This window comes from Micropterus salmoides, unplaced genomic scaffold (assembly GCF_014851395.1).
Source record: "Micropterus salmoides isolate LMB-PRFRI ecotype aquatic unplaced genomic scaffold, ASM1485139v1 Ms_hic_scaffold_12, whole genome shotgun sequence".
NCBI lineage: Eukaryota > Metazoa > Chordata > Actinopteri > Centrarchiformes > Centrarchidae > Micropterus > Micropterus salmoides.
Window position 1 is genome coordinate 15075042 of NW_024040263.1, and position 15738 is coordinate 15090779.

The 15738-nt window shown below is 40.9% G+C and overlaps 1 protein-coding gene across 11 annotated transcripts in view; it reads left to right on the top strand.

Annotated features, from left to right (window-relative positions):
* LOC119899130 (receptor-type tyrosine-protein phosphatase delta-like) overlaps positions 1-15738 on the top strand; it is a 142855-nt gene that overhangs the window by 67215 nt on the left and 59902 nt on the right. For all 11 annotated transcript variants that reach the window (XM_038713559.1, XM_038713564.1, XM_038713566.1 and 8 more), the window contains exon 6: positions 7918-8067. In XM_038713559.1, coding sequence (XP_038569487.1) covers positions 7983-8067 — 85 coding nt within the window. In that variant the 5' untranslated portion in view covers positions 7918-7982. The remainder of the gene's footprint in view (positions 1-7917; positions 8068-15738) is intronic.

Sequence of the window (15738 nt, forward strand, 5' to 3'; positions counted from 1 at the left end):
ATATTTGATTGACATTCCAGCGCTCCTGCAACTGTATATTGATGAGACTACAACTCACACAACTTAAGAGCGAGAAAGTACAAAAGAGAAATACCATTTGTTTGGGCCTTTGGAGATAAGAAGAAAGACAGCGAAACAGAAAAGGAGAGAAATGGGTTGGCGAGAGGAGAGACCAGTCAGCAGTCAGGCTGAAGGAAGGAATAAATGAAGGTAGAAAGGAGGAGAGGGAGGGAGGGCAGAGTGTTTGGGGAACCAGAGGAAGTGATAAGTTGAGTACAGCCAGACAGCCTAAATCCTCATCTCAATCAATCACATTTTCCCTTCCTCTCCTCTCAGTTTGTCTTATTGATTTCTTGTTTCTGCCAGTGTCCTGAAAGCCCGACTCAAATGTCTACTCAGAGTTTTTGGGGCTCCATCTCCCAGTGAAAACTGCTATTTGGCCATTTGTTCTCACAGCTATATAAGGAACGTTAACGGATCACTAAGGTCTTATCCAGAAAATGATATAGCAGCCCATTCTCCTACAAATGCCTTTCATAACAACTACTACGTTACATTTATCCATTATGTTTTGGGAGAAACTCGCACTGGCCAAAGAGTGCCAATTCAGGAAATATAGTAGCATTGATCAGAGGTATTTTAAGGTCTTTATGGGCAAGTCCAAGTGTCACAAGTCTTCGTAAGCAATATGCAAGTTGAGATGCAAACCTTTTACCTTACAGTACAGTACATACATAAAGTGGCTGCTCATGGGTGCTAAAAGTAGGTGAGTCACCCTATGCAGAGGCAATTAAAATCTCTATCACAGCGTGATGTCATCATAGCTGCCATTCCCAAAGACATCGACTCTGAGTTGTGTGCCTTTAAAGAGCAACGGTTCTCTCAAAAACATGCTCAGGGGTTACTTGTAGAGTCTGTTGGAGTCTGTTTGTGTGCAGCAGGGGAGATGACAGATCACTGGTAATCAGCGTGTGCATGAGTTTATGTGTACACACATGCTCAGTAGTCATATACATCAAACAAACACTCCCTCAAGCCATTTCCAGCTATGTTTTGTTTGTTGCTGCTATGAGAGAGACTGGTGTATTTTGCTGGCATTTTTGCAAATCTTATTTCCAAACTGCTGGTTATCTGTCAGCGATGATTGTTTGTTTGCAGAGTCTTCTGTGAGTGACAGAGCGGCGACTTCTTTGGGTTGCAGTCGAAACCACCTCAGTTGAGACAGAGGAAAGGCAGGAATTTAAGGTACAAGTTAGTCATGTTTGTAAAACACCAAGATGGTTACAAAGGACACAAGATAACAGCAAGCACTCTCAAAAGTAGAACATGATGGCAGTTCACATCCCTACGTCTAAAACTGATCCTGGATCCTGAGTTCAGAGTAAAATGCTATTAGACCAAGACCAGACTAAGGCCGTTCACACCTGTAGTTCAGGTCATTTTGGACCTGACCAAAGACAAAAATAATACCATGTTGCTTTGTAGTGCTGTTTTGTTTTGTTACGTTTCACTTCTGGCCATTCAGAGGGATACTTTCTCCAAGAAAAGCAAAGTAAGGAGAAGGGAAACTCAGACAAATCGACAAAACAGAGTTTGTCAATAAACCTTTTCCTCTCTAGACATGCTGAAGTCTAATGTTTTTAGCCCGCTACCGGCAATTGTTTGTCCTTGATGGGCCTGGTAAGACGCGTTGCACTCTGTCTCTATAGACTCACGTGGGGACTGACAGCAGGTAATGCAGCATATTGCTGTCTTTATCTAAACTCTCTTATTTATGTTCTCAAAGAGCTACAAAGAAATACCTGATTATGAACAGGATATTGTAAAGACTGCAAATGGACCTCAGATAAGGTATAGAAACAGGACACAAAGGATGCGTCTTGTAGGCTAGGACACAAGGACAGAACTCCTCCTTACTTTCTGATTGGTCAGGGCAAATCCACACACTCACGGGGTCAAACGTATATATGTGTTTCCATGGTTACCAAATTATCTTGAATATACACAGTTTATACAGATCACTTAATGCTGGCTTTAAAGTGTCAATGATCTTGCCTTGACACTTTGACTTGATTGAAGATTTAATGTCTTTTGAATTCATGCTAACATCTCATATCTGTTATTAGAAAATCCTGTTGTTGGTCGGAACCATACAGGTGAAAGCTCCCAGCGACCATTGTCTGAAACATTTTGGGATACTACAGACTATTAAAGACACTTTTATGACTTGAACCTACCACTATCCGTAATGGGAAAAAAAGAACTGTTTTTCTCCACTTAGATTATCTTGTTTTTCAGGCAGCACTATGATGCAACAAATAAAAATTGTCTCTCCATTGACATTTCGGTCAGTCTGCTGCTGTTTCAACAGGGCAAATAGAATAAGTTAATTAGTATGTCTAACTGCATTTGGTGGCTCAGCTTTGGGAATATCAAATCAAATTAGGATACTGTTCTTTTTCCATGGCACAAGGTTTGCCTTAAGCTATGCTTTTTAGGATCTGTCTTTTGTCTTTGTCTCTGTCTTTCTCAACGTCCCTTCCAGCTGTACTACGCATTCGCTTTGTAGTCTCTTCTCTGTCTCTCTCATCATCATCCACCCGCACTTTCTTTTTCTGTTCTTTGCACTTTTTTGATCTCATTCACTCATTTAATTTTCTTTTTTTTTTTCACTTCTGCTTCCCCATCTCACAACTTTTCAGTTCCTTCTCTCTAAGCTCTGTGGCAATTGATAATGTAATAACCACCAGATAATTTAAGTTAATACCTTGAGCCCCTAAATGGGACACAAATAAATAAAAGCTGTTAATTCAATAAACAGCCATTTAACGCAACAGTTTATACATTATGGGTAATATATCTTTTTCAAGATATTTAAACCCATTTTCTTAGCAAAATAACGTGTGTTATTACAATTTCCCATTAAGAGGGACATGTTATTAATGTTATTAAGTTAGCATCACCACCATCACTGTATTTAGACTTTATAAACACTATCACCATTTAATCAATGGTTTATAACACAAGATAATGTAGTTATAGCAGATTTAAATTATTTTTAAGTCTTAATAAGTGTAGTTGTCAATAACTTTAACTCCTCCTGTGAAGCATCTATGACTGGATGCTGGTATGAACAGACTATGGATGACAATATAACACAGGTGTAATAATATAAAATTATAGTCCAATATAATATTATAATATTATATATACATACACTTTAAAATGTTCTTATATTTGCTTAAAAACTACATCTTGTTATATGTTTATATAACATATAACAAGGGGGGGTAAAGTCTTATGTTCCAACTTTTCTGTCTCTCTCATTTTCTCCTCCTCCCCTGTTGTCTCCCCTTTCACCTCGTCTTCTTCCCCCTCCCCATACGTCCTTCTGTCTGTCCTGTGAAAAAAACATAAGCTTGTCGTTCACTCTTTGAGTCAGTCTTTGTTCTGTCAGAAGCTATCCCAGAGATAAGTGTGACTGATCGCTGCAGGCCCGGCCAGGCAGACAGTGTATAATTGAGTGATAGGGACTAATGTAAGTGAATGGCTTAGGGCCGCCTGTGATCCACAGCAGCAGCAGAAGCTCAGGCACCGAGGGAGGCTTTCCGTTAGGCCCTCGGTAATACTACCAACAACAGCCATCCAGATTACGATCTGGTGACTACCTGGTTGTGCTTGTGTGTGTGTGTGTGTGTGTGTGTGTGTGTGTGTGTGTGTGTGTGTGTGTGTGTGTGTGGCTCAGGTTATCATCTTTTTGTTTTCTCTCATCCCGAGTCTCTTTTCTTCTCTGTTTCGTATCTCTGTTTATCACTCTACTTTCATTTCTTCTCCCTCCACACACCTTTTCTCATCTTTCTCTCACTTTTCTTCCATGTCCTACCCTTGCCCTCTCTCCCTGTTATCTTAGCTCTTTAATTAACATGACTTACTGTGAAGTGAGACACTAAATAATGCAGGCTTTTCCAGTGACATTGAATCAGCCAGAGTGATTAGTGGCCACACACACACCGACACACACCAAGACAGATGCCCTTTTTTATCAGTGATCTAGCTTTTAACGTGAAATGTAAAAACGTGACTTAATTTGACAAATATGCACATGAATACTCTGTAGAGAACAGATTGTAATACCAGTTTACATTTTTAATGGCATTAATATTTAAGTTGTAAAATATACCGTAGAGTATCTAGGAGTTGTGATAGTGTTAGTGTGTTTTTTTCTGAGGACAAAAACAGCTTAGTTAGTCTAGTTAGTAAACAAACAAAGAATAACTTGTAAAACATAATTAAACTCAAATCAACCCTTCTCTGAGCAACAGCAAAAAGACAACAAAATAAAACTAAGAAAATCGAAAGTAAAAGATGTTAATGGCCCCTTGAAAAATAAAATATAAATGGAAGTGAGATTTAATATTTAATATAGAGTTCCCATATCTACTGTAGTAGTGTAAATCACAGTGCAGAGGACCTAAAGAGGTGGTATTATGCTCATTTTTAGGTTCAAAATCTTAATTAGGGGTTGTACCAGAACAGGTTTACATGGTTTAATTTTCAAAAAAACATATTTTTTTCATACTGCACATTGCTGCAGCTCCTCTTTTCACCCTATGTGTTGTACGCTCCGCTCTTGAGCTACAGAGTGATGCATCTTACTTGTACAAAATCTTTGTTGGGAGTTGGCAGTTCCCAGGTAAGGACTATTAGCCAACCAGAAGCAGAGAAGGGCGGGTCGTAAGAAACAAGATAGTGTGATCCAAATCAAAGCCGCTTCAGACTGCGACCGTAACCTAGCAGATGGTATAAGTTACTCACAAGTCCACAACCACACAACTTCATTGTTCCACATCTTACCATAAACCAAAATCAGCATATTTCAACTCAATTTTACATAAAAATTGGCCAAACAATTTGAACGTTTGCTCAGTAGCTTTCACATCGGGTGTAACGTTATATATAATATAGTTATAACTTTAGCTGTGTTAGCCAACGTTTACAACAACTCTGCACTTGAACAGTCTGTGAAGTTACATTGCCGTGTTTATTTTAAATATAATTCACAACCAATAAAGCATACTTACAGGTTGTGATTGTGAATTTCCAGGCCAGGAGTTGCATAGTCTTTTAGGACTAAACGTTGAACTGTTGCCGGTGTTCTGACGATCTGTGCTGCCTTGCCGAAAAATGCTACCATAGTGCAAATCGATAGACTCGACTCTACTCGGCCCTGCTCTGTTTTCCATTGCAGACAGTACCCATAGATAGAACATAGCTTGTCGTCATAGCAACGCCACACACAACTGCCGCGACGTAATGTTCAATGCGACACACACCAGGGATCCACACAGCTTTTAAAATATATACAGTCTACGATTAAAACGTTTCAACATTCCTCAGAATGTAAAGACAGATAAGCGGTATGAAAACCTTTCAGCTGTGTTTTCCTCTGCCGTTGTTGCTGCAGCGGTCTGTGTGACGGTGGGAGCAGAGGGCTCTGTGAGCAGGCGGCTGGCCTCACACGCTCCTCCCGCGGGTTGGCACAGGCTTCTCCCGCAGCCACTTGCGGAGCTCCTCAATTCCGAAAATATTCAAGCACATTTTTGTTCCGCCATCACTTCTCTTAAAACTGTCAATATTTGAAATCTACACAGCTGATTTCTCACCTCAAAATGTCTCAGAAGTGGATTTAGTGATGAAATTCCATACGAAAACTGTAAAATATAAAACTTTCTGTTGCTGGCCTATGTCAGGGGCGCCTAATGATGATGCAGTGAATAGTGAATATTCTCTCTGACCAATCAGCAGTCTGTTGTGTTTTCACGTTACATTTTAGTATCCCTCAGCTCGCTTGGAACCTCAACAGAGGTGAGGTGAAAAAAAGTACCTGGAAGCAGGTACAGGTACAACATTTCTACAATGGAAAACCAAACAAAGGCGAGTCGAGCCAAGTCGAGCTGGTACTGTGCAGTGGAAAAGGGGCTTAACTAAAATCAAAGGGCCTCCACTGAGACTAGCTTGGTTTGAGGGCGTGCCTGATCCCGCTAGCCGCTTGGCAAGCTTTATGACGCGTTTTCATTGTGACGTCACAAGTACAGGAAGTGAAGGGCTGGACTACAAATGAGCTGTTTTCAAGCGGTTCAGAGCAGTGCTTTCTGTGGGAGATGGGAACTCCCTTTGGGCTGGAATTTGGACTTTTTCACTTTGCAAACCTATTATACAAAAAAGAGATATAACTCAATAAAGGAGAGGGGAAAAGCCAAAAAACATAATACCACCTCTTTAATATGTGCAGGGAGAGATCTAGGTTATACCAAAGCAATTGTTTCAGACCAAACCAAGTGGAAAATCCAGCGTGGGTTTAGTTGCTTGCTGCCTTGGCTGCAGGGATGTTAAGAGCTCTGGGTTCCAGTGTTCTTTTACCCCTACCCCCCTTGTCTTTTTTTAATCAGATGGCTTGTTCAGGAGTGGAGGGGATTAAGACTGCTGCTGCTGCTGCTGCTGCTGCAGCGACTGATGACTCTGTCCAGTTTTGGAAAGCCCACAAATACATGCACGTAGGCACGACACAGGAACGCACAGCTACAAGCAAGCACACACACACGCTTGCTTATATGCAAATAATTCTGCACAGGCAGTCAGTGGTGATGTACACATGCATACACATTCAGAGGCATCAACATATGCTAGCCCATACGCATTCATTCAAGCAACAGTGCATGTTACACATCTAAACCTCATCTCTCTGTCTCTCTTTTTTTGCCTCCACTCACATTCAGCGTCTCTCACTCAACACTGTCAGTTTCTGGACAGCAGCAGTGATCTGCCATGTCTCATTGTGTCACATGATTTGAGCTGTGAGATTTCTGACACAGACTGTCGCCTATCTCTTCCAATGCCAGACACTCACAACAGACACTGCAGATGGCAGAGAGACAGACAGACAGACAGACAGACAGACAGACAGAGAGAGAGAGTCAAACGGCCTAAAATCTGGCTGAAAGGAGCAAGGAAGATGCTGGAGGGAGCGTAATAGTAAAAAAGTAGTTAAAGACAAGATGAATGAGAAGGAAAGGAAAGGGGAGTCAAAGCAGAAGGAAACACAGACTTAAGCAAGAAATATTTAGAATAGTTAGGAAACTAAAAACTGCAAAAAAGTTATACAGATGTGTGAGGACAAATATAGGAGAGGAAAAGGGAAAGGGATGGACTAAAAGGAGAGACAGAGAGAGTCTAAGAAAGGAAGAGAGCTAAAGTTGACAGGATAGAGCCATTGAGCTGTATGTTGACCCAACACCGTGTGCAACATAGCCAACAGATAACACCAGCCAGTCTCCTCCCAGTTTAATCTCCCCATCATCCATCAATCCCTGGCTCGAGCTTTCCGCCCCTCCATCTTAAAGCCATTCATTCCTTTTTCATCAATTGGAAATCATGCTGTTTTTGACGTACAGTACATTCGGAAGAAAATCCGATATTGAAGTGTGCTATGCTTTGTAGATTGTATAATGGGGAAAAAAAAAAAACTAAAGCAGAAAAATTGAGGCCGTTGCTTACTCGGGAGATTAAAAAACATGAACTTTAGAAGCCCACTGATGTTTTAATACTAAATGTTCACCATAAGTTGAAATTCGTCAGCTACTTTGTGCACTCTCTCACATGCACACACAGACACACACACCAAAACACACCTCCGGCGATGAGTGTATGGTCCTAATGAAGCGAGAAGAGGAGAGGCAGCTGCATAACTGGAGTATAAGGCCTAGAGGGAACTCACACACTTCAAGTCTGTGTGTGTCTGTTGGTGTGTGTTGGTCTTCTATAATATCTGAAACTCTCTTAATTTGGACTTTGGAATGAGTCTAATGACCGCATCTTCTTTTTACCTTCTCCCCTTTCGCTCTCTGTTTCTCTCTCCAGGTTGTGAGGGCCTGTTTCTATCGTCCTGTTGTACAGTGAGGCAGTGAGCTCACGGTGGATACAGCATGCATGTGTCGACGTATCCCATGATGCATTCTGCCAGTCCGGGCCTGCTCCTCCTCAGCTTCCTCTTCCTCGCTGATGCCGACTGTGAGTCCTTCCGCACTCACACTTAGACACACACACACACCTTCTCACAGATGCATTAAGAGAAATATATTTAAGTACTGTAGACATCCAAATATACCGTACATATCTTCTACACATATCGTTTTTACGTATATACACAAGCTGTTGGATTGACCTGATTTTCTCTTATAAACCACTCTAGTCCTGACATCACATTACTGCTGTATGAGTGTGTGTGTGTGTGTGTGTGTGTGTGTGTGTGTGTGTCTGTCTGTCTGTGTGTGAGAGTGTAGGAGTGTGTGTTGGGCAGCAGGTTTGATACGAGGCCAGCTGTTTTTGTCCATCCCAGGAGTACTTGGCATGGATAGACAGACCACATATGGCAAATCAGATAATTTCCTCACTGCTTGTGTGATTGTGGTCATACCATTTGTGTGTGTGTGTGTGTGTGTGTGTGTGTGTGTGTGTTGGTGTGTGTGTGCGTGCGAGATCCCTGATTGCTGAGTAAGTTCACATGCATATTAGTATTCTGGTTATGAGTCGTGTCCTGGCTTTAATTACGGCTGCAACTACTGATTATTTTCATTATTGATTCATCTGTCAATTATGTTCTTGATTAATCGCTTGGTCTATAAAATGTCAGAACATTTTTTTAACAAAGTCCATCACCAACGCCACAGGCTGAGGTGACATCTTCAAATTACTTCTTTTGTCCAAAACCCAAAGATGTTCAGTTTACTATAATATAAGGCTAAGAAAACTGGACCTTAGAGACTGGAAACTGCCATGTGTCCATATAAAAAAAGAGACGATACACGATATTGCGTTCATGAGCATGAGATGAGGCAGCGCGGTGGTGCAGTGCCTCACAGCAAGAAAGTCGTGGGTTCAAACCCCGGTTTCCCTGACCTTTCTGTGTGGAGTTTGCATGTTCTCCCCATGTCTGCGTGGGTTCTCTCCAGGTGCTCTGGCTTCCTTCCACCATCCAAAGACATGCAGGCTAGGTTAATTGGTGTCTCTAAAATTGTCCTTCGGTGTGAGTGGTTTGTCTATGTGTGGCCCTGCGATGGCGACCTGTCCAGGGTGTACCCCGCCTTTCGCCCAATGTCAGCTGGGATAGGCTCCAGCCCCCCCATGACCCTGTGCGCAGGATAAGCGGTTGACGATGGATGGAGAACGAGACGAGACGGTATTTTGACACTACCCTTAAGAAATCTTTAATGACTAAATATGTGACTGGAAAAGTAGTCTTTTGTTCAACTGAAAGTCACAGAATGCAAAATAGTGCAAGTACATTTTGAAACGTTCCTTACATATTGTTCTCTCTGTCGCTGTTTATTGTTTCCACCGGTTACCCAAAATGCTGCCGCACAAATGATTTAAAAGTGGCTCATCACACCCCTAATTATAAATATACATTACATGTTATGGTAAAAATTGTGAAAAAGAGCATTTGTAAACCAGCACAGTCTGTTTGTTGGGAGAAAAATCCAAGCTTGCGGTTGCTCGATGCTGAACATGTATCATCGCCTCCCTCTAACACACACACACACACACAAGCATATGAGCATACAAGTATAGGCTTGAGGCAGCCATCCTGCAATCTTTTAAAAGTACACAGTCACAAAGAGCCCAGTAAAAGCATACACATCCACAAACCACTCTTGTTTTCCTTTCAGCCTACTGCCCTCTTGTCCCTTGTGTAAGTCCCACGGTCAGCCAGTAAAGGCCCAGTCATCCATCAAAACGATGATGCTCCCAGACTTCCTCTATGTTGGTTAGGGGAGCAGCACAGACACAGCAAGGGTGAAAAGGATTCATACTTTGTCTCCTCTGTCTGAATTGTTCTTTTTCTCCTGCCCTCGTCTCATTCACTGCGACTTTCTCCATGGCTCATTTCCTGCTCGCTCTCTGCCTTTTCTCAGCACATCCATATAATCTGTTGAGAAAGGAGGGACAGAGGGCTTGTGGGGGGGGAAAGGGAGGAAAGGCTGTTCTTTTCCCTTTTTATCTCATTGTGTATGACATAGAATGCCTCTTTTAATATCAACAGTGGGGACTCAGAGATTTGAATGTTGAGAATTCATACAGAGGCTGCTGGGACGCTGACATCTTTGCTGCTCGTCTCCTGTCTACATGTTTTGAAATGTTAAACACACTCGGAAATATTGCCTTCAGTTCTTATCTTCACTCAAACCTCGTTCCAAATGAATGGAATACATTTTAAGCATGATAGGGTTTTACAGCATAGAGGCTACTCCTCTATGTCTCGATTTTGGCTTCCTTTTTCATTAAACTTTAGAAACACCGTCAACACACATGCTTGCTACACAAGTTACACCCATATATTCACTAGTGGACTGAGGCTTTTAAGATGCAATCAGATGGAACAATATGCCATGTGCATAGTTGGAAACCTTGCATGACACTACACCATATGTGCATTCTGCTCACAAGCGCTGGTGTAACAATACAAGCAGTGCACTGAGCTTTGGTGCTTGACTGCGTGTTTTTTTCTCCCTCTTTTACTCCTTCTTTCTCTCCGCCTCTCTCTCTCTCGCGCCACCATTTTTGTTTCTCTTGTGTGCGCGTGCGTGCATATGACATCTATCTGGTGGATTAAGAGTAATGCCCTGATCCTGTCGCAAACTGGGCCATTGCTCCATGTACGCAGTGAGATGCCCTCTGCGAGAAACTGAATCCCTCCTCATTCAGGGCGACGGGAAACAATGCAACATGGTTCTTTCTGCTGACCCTCGTTTGCCCCAAAACCAACAAGCTGTCGTCCTTCGCCTTGCAGCTTGGATGTAACAATGAAAAAATCCAGCTAAAATAAAGCGTGTGTGTGCGCACAACAGACTACACAACAAAACGGCTCATTTTTCTGAGGCTACATTAGGGGAAGCAGTGCTGAGTTGCAACCCCATGCTTTAGTAAGCAGACTGTACATTTTGAAACCAAGCAAGAGTGGTTTGGATTCTGCCTAGGGAGGCTCTTGGTAAGGTGAAATTCTTTAGCCTCAGTTTGCGTCACATCATTTATGTGATGTAAAAGCTGTGCATTTCCAATTTCTTTTTGTCCACGAAGCTTAATGTAAAAAAAAAGACAGAGGCATCAATAAAAACTCAGTTGCTGAAAAAATGACATTTTCATGCATGACATATTAAGTCAGAGTACAACACCGGAAACACAGAAGTTGCTTATGTGGGTGACTGACTGACCTGTCAACATCTGACCATATTGCCAGCCCTTGCATGGCCTCGAGGTTGACTGAAATTTGGAAGGTGGATGGGCCAATCTCCCGCAGTGACAGCACCGCGCACTTTTGCTTACTTTGGGAGCCCTTGAGGGAGGTACTGAACACCAAATGCTTAGACAGGAGCCTTATTTGGTTACCTGCAAGTGTTTCATTCAGCTTTCCCTCAGATTCAAAGTGCAAGGGTCTAAGTTGCTATAAAAAGCAACATTTGCTTCCACAACACATGGTAGGCTCGTGTTTTTGTGAATTCCACGAGGCTGGTTTAGTTTAGATTAAATCAAATAAATGTCAGTGCAATTTAGTTTTATCTGTCTGTTTAGTTTTTGTATATTTAAGCCGAAATGAAATGTGCATTGTGTGACAAGCCCCACACCTGTACACAAAGCTATACACAAAGTATAGCATCTTTTTCACATTTAATGCATTTAATATACTTTGTAAGGATACAGTAGATGGTGTAGTATGCTGTACATATGGTAATGCCCTTCGAGGCAAATTTGTGAGGAGGGATTTATAGTGATCTATATAAATAAGACTGACTTGAGTTTTGCTCTACTGGAGAAAAATTGGCACCACTCTTTGGTAAGAACTTAAGAAGGCAGAGAAGCTGTAATGCCTTACATGTGTATCAAAGATTTGTGAGCTCAGGCATATCATTGAGGGTTTGTGTTTAGTGGCACATTAATGTGTGTGTCCCTGTGAGTATGTTTGTGGCTGTATGTTTTATATGTACATGTATGCAAGCACATGTAGTGCTTAGAGTAGACAAGAGATTAGATTGCAATAAGTATCTGGTTTCGTGCGAGCTTCTCGGCTCCTTGTTGCTGATGGATGAGGTACCGTCAGGATTCACTGGCACAAGATGAAGAGGCAGGGGCACAAAGGTTAAAGTTTTCTGCCCCGGGTGGATTAGTTAAGGGTGTGAAACGGAATCAAGCAGTTATTTTCTTAGATGGATTGTGTTTCTTTTCTGTGATTGATTGGTATTGCCTGACTCCCTGAAAGTGTAAAGAAAAGGCAGGAAGATGACATTATTGCCTATAACCACAGTACAAAATGTCAACATCTGCTCTTGGCAGTTTAGACCATGATGAAAGCACTGGGTGACTTATCTTGTTTACTGAGTAGTGATGATCAAATTACCAAAAGGCCTCAAGTGTTACACTGGTCAACATACTGGTCAAGTCTTTACAGATCATTTCAGCATTTTTATTGTGACTGTTAAGTATAGATACTTGTGTTGCCTTTCATATAACAGCATAGAAAGTTAACCTGATGAAAACAGACCCCTTTTTCCAGAAAAAACACCTAAAATGACATACCCAAAATGAATCAGGAATAACTCCTCAACCATTTGGCCTAGATGCATAATTCTGGTCTCCTTTGAAAAGTCAGAAGCTAAGGAATATGAATCCATTGTGTATTAATATATTTATTTTACTTTTACAGACTTCATGGAGATGCAATAAAGAAAAAATCTGAAATTTTTAGCCTCGTCTGGTAAAAAAAGCTATATTTTGATGCAATAAGTTTAGTTTAGTTTTAGTTTTAGTTTATTTGTTTAGCACGTTTGGTACAAGTCCAGAACAATGCAAGGAGGGAACGAAGCCAGACTAGGCTTGTACAGAGTTCCACTCCTGAGTTAGCTTTTAATGCAACTGAATATCTTCTAATACACCTAGAATGCAATTGTAACTGTAAATCTGATGAAAATAAACTAAAACAGTTATCATACAACATTTTCAAATATACTAGGCGAATTTCCATATTTTGGCAATATTTATTGTTAAAATGCTGACTTTTATTGATAGATATCTTTAAAACACTTCTTCAGTCCATACAACCTATTTCCAAATGACATGAAATACTGATAAAAACAGGAGTATTCATCAACATTCCTGTCACCAAAAGCACTCCCATGCTTTACAGGCCTGTAGATTTAGAACGGGGGTATCAATTGAGCAGACCTTTAAGTTGATGTCTATCATTTTGCATGTCTATATATCTCCAACGGATCGGCCACAAAATGGCAAAAAAAAACACTGTATGTTCTCAAGAGGCATGTTTCCTCTCTGCAGAAAAGACGAGAGCAGGCAGGCAACTTGCAGGTATTGCGCAATAATCAAGATGGCGCCCGCTTAGACTCAGAGCAACAACATCGGCGAGTTTCAGAGTTAAAACGGCGTAAAAAAAATGTGTCAATCATTATCATCGCCCAGAGCACCATCGCCCCCGGTACCGTCTGCTTTCAAAATTAATGTAAGTATCTCTAGAGTAATAACTCAGCATTTATGGGAAAATGCTTTTTCACTTTAATGCAGAGTTTAGATGAGCAGATCGATACTATTTTCATATGTGGTTGTTTAATATGAAGCTGTGGCTAGCTGCCTGTTAGCTTAGCATAAAGTTGGAAAAAAGCTTACCTGGTTCTGACGAAATTCACCTACCTGCACCACCAAAGTTCACCAGTTAACATGTTATATCTTATTTGTTTAAACTGTTTAAATTGTAAATTACTGTGTTTTCGGGTATGTCGGATTGTTTTGGTAGTCTGTCTCATAACTCTCATAAAGCCACAAAGTGTTATTTTGTCTGAGCTTTAGAGGTGCAGGAGGAGGCCCAAAGACAGTATTTGCACAGCTTTTATTTTTAAAAGGAGGGATGTAGAGGATTAAACGTTTCTAATGCTGGGGTCAGGCCAGGAAATGTCCTCATCATCATCATCAAAAAAATTCTTTAGGAAGTTTTTTCTGCTGTTATACTAATAAACAGGGTTTTGTTTTTTTTTTACCCTGAAGACATTGCAAGGGTTAACTTGATTAGACAGTGTTTATTAAAAATAAGGGAAAAGAAATCTGCTGGGACTCTGCAGAGAAGTCACAGTGATGTTGAGCAACTCTAATCACACTGAAATTGTCCTTTAATTTCCTTATTTTTAATTAACATGCCACTTATCAACAAAACTAATTCCAGTCATTATCTAAATAATGCATGGTATATTTTCTGGAATAATTTATTGTATTGTATTAAAATTCAGCTCCAGTGATGATGTGCCAGCTCAAGCTCATCCGGAATATATGACATTAAACATTAAAAATTTAAAGCCTAATTTAAATGCTTGACAACCTCTTTTCATCAACTCCAGTGCAAATATCTCTCCACAGAAGGTGACAGAAATGGGTCACATCACAAACATTTTCATAAGTCACATACACGCAAAATTATAATGCCAATCCAAATGATATTATTATTTTAACTGTTTACCACCAGTACTGGCTTTAGGAGTAGCCTACTGTTACTGTTGGGTAGGGTAAAGGTTTGGGTTACTGGTTGTAGAAGGCACAAAATATACCTTCAAATCAGTAGTCTCATACTTGTTGACCCTGTGGAATTAGTTCTCCACTTTTATCTATAAAAATCGATGCATGAGTCTGGCGGATAAGGCTGAGAGAGGGAAAGTCCATGTTGGTGAGAAAGAAGCAGTTCTGATACTGAAGCTTCTCAGTGTGCTGCGTCGCTGGCCCACAGCAGTGAGGCTATTAGCAGCAAGCATAGCTGTGCGCCCATGTGAGAGTAACAGGATCTGACCGGCGTTAGCTTAGCATTAGCTTAGCAGGTGCACCCGTCTGTGAAGAGGCCTGGATAGCATCAGCTTAGCTCTAACTTAGCTAAGCATTGGTCTGTGAGTAATACGCTGTGACCAGCACTGAGAAAAACCCTCTGTTTAACTTTATGGGAAGCCAGCTCTGACCCAGTAAAGTTGTGTACCCAGTGGGTAGCCCATGTGTTTCTAATGACCTGTGTATAAAAGAAGACTCCATTTGATTAATTCATCCCCCTGTGTTTCTAACAAATTAACCCTGATTAACTCGGCCCTAGCCAGACCCTGGGGCAGCTATGGTGGGTAAGTGGCATGCTAATTGGACATGCATTACTATCTGCAGTAAAAGTGCTGTTTATCTTTTGCTATTGCATCAGAATAAATATTAAGAGTAACGATATTGGTGGTGCATGGTGACGTCAGCTGAAAGTTGGTCAAAGAACTGCAGATCTATATGTATAGAACTGCAAGTCACGAGCATGCAGTTTCTTATGAGAAGAAAACGGTGTTTGAAATAAATAATGTAATACTACAGATTTGGTTGAGACACATGCTCAGATAAACACTTTCACAATTTTGTGAAACTTGAATTAACATTTTATCTTTAATGTGAAGTTTTATCAGAAGTTACGGCACTTAATTGTGCATAATTCAATTTTCTATTTTGAAATGGCCCATTTTACCAAATATTTTCCAATTAACACTTATGCGTGCTGCAGAAGGATGATAGCTGTCTCTCTATGTTTATTGGCCCCAGCAATCCAATTTCATTTCCAGGACGAAAGCGAGCAGCTGATAATTTGCTCTTAATGTGTCGGTTTGATGTTAATGT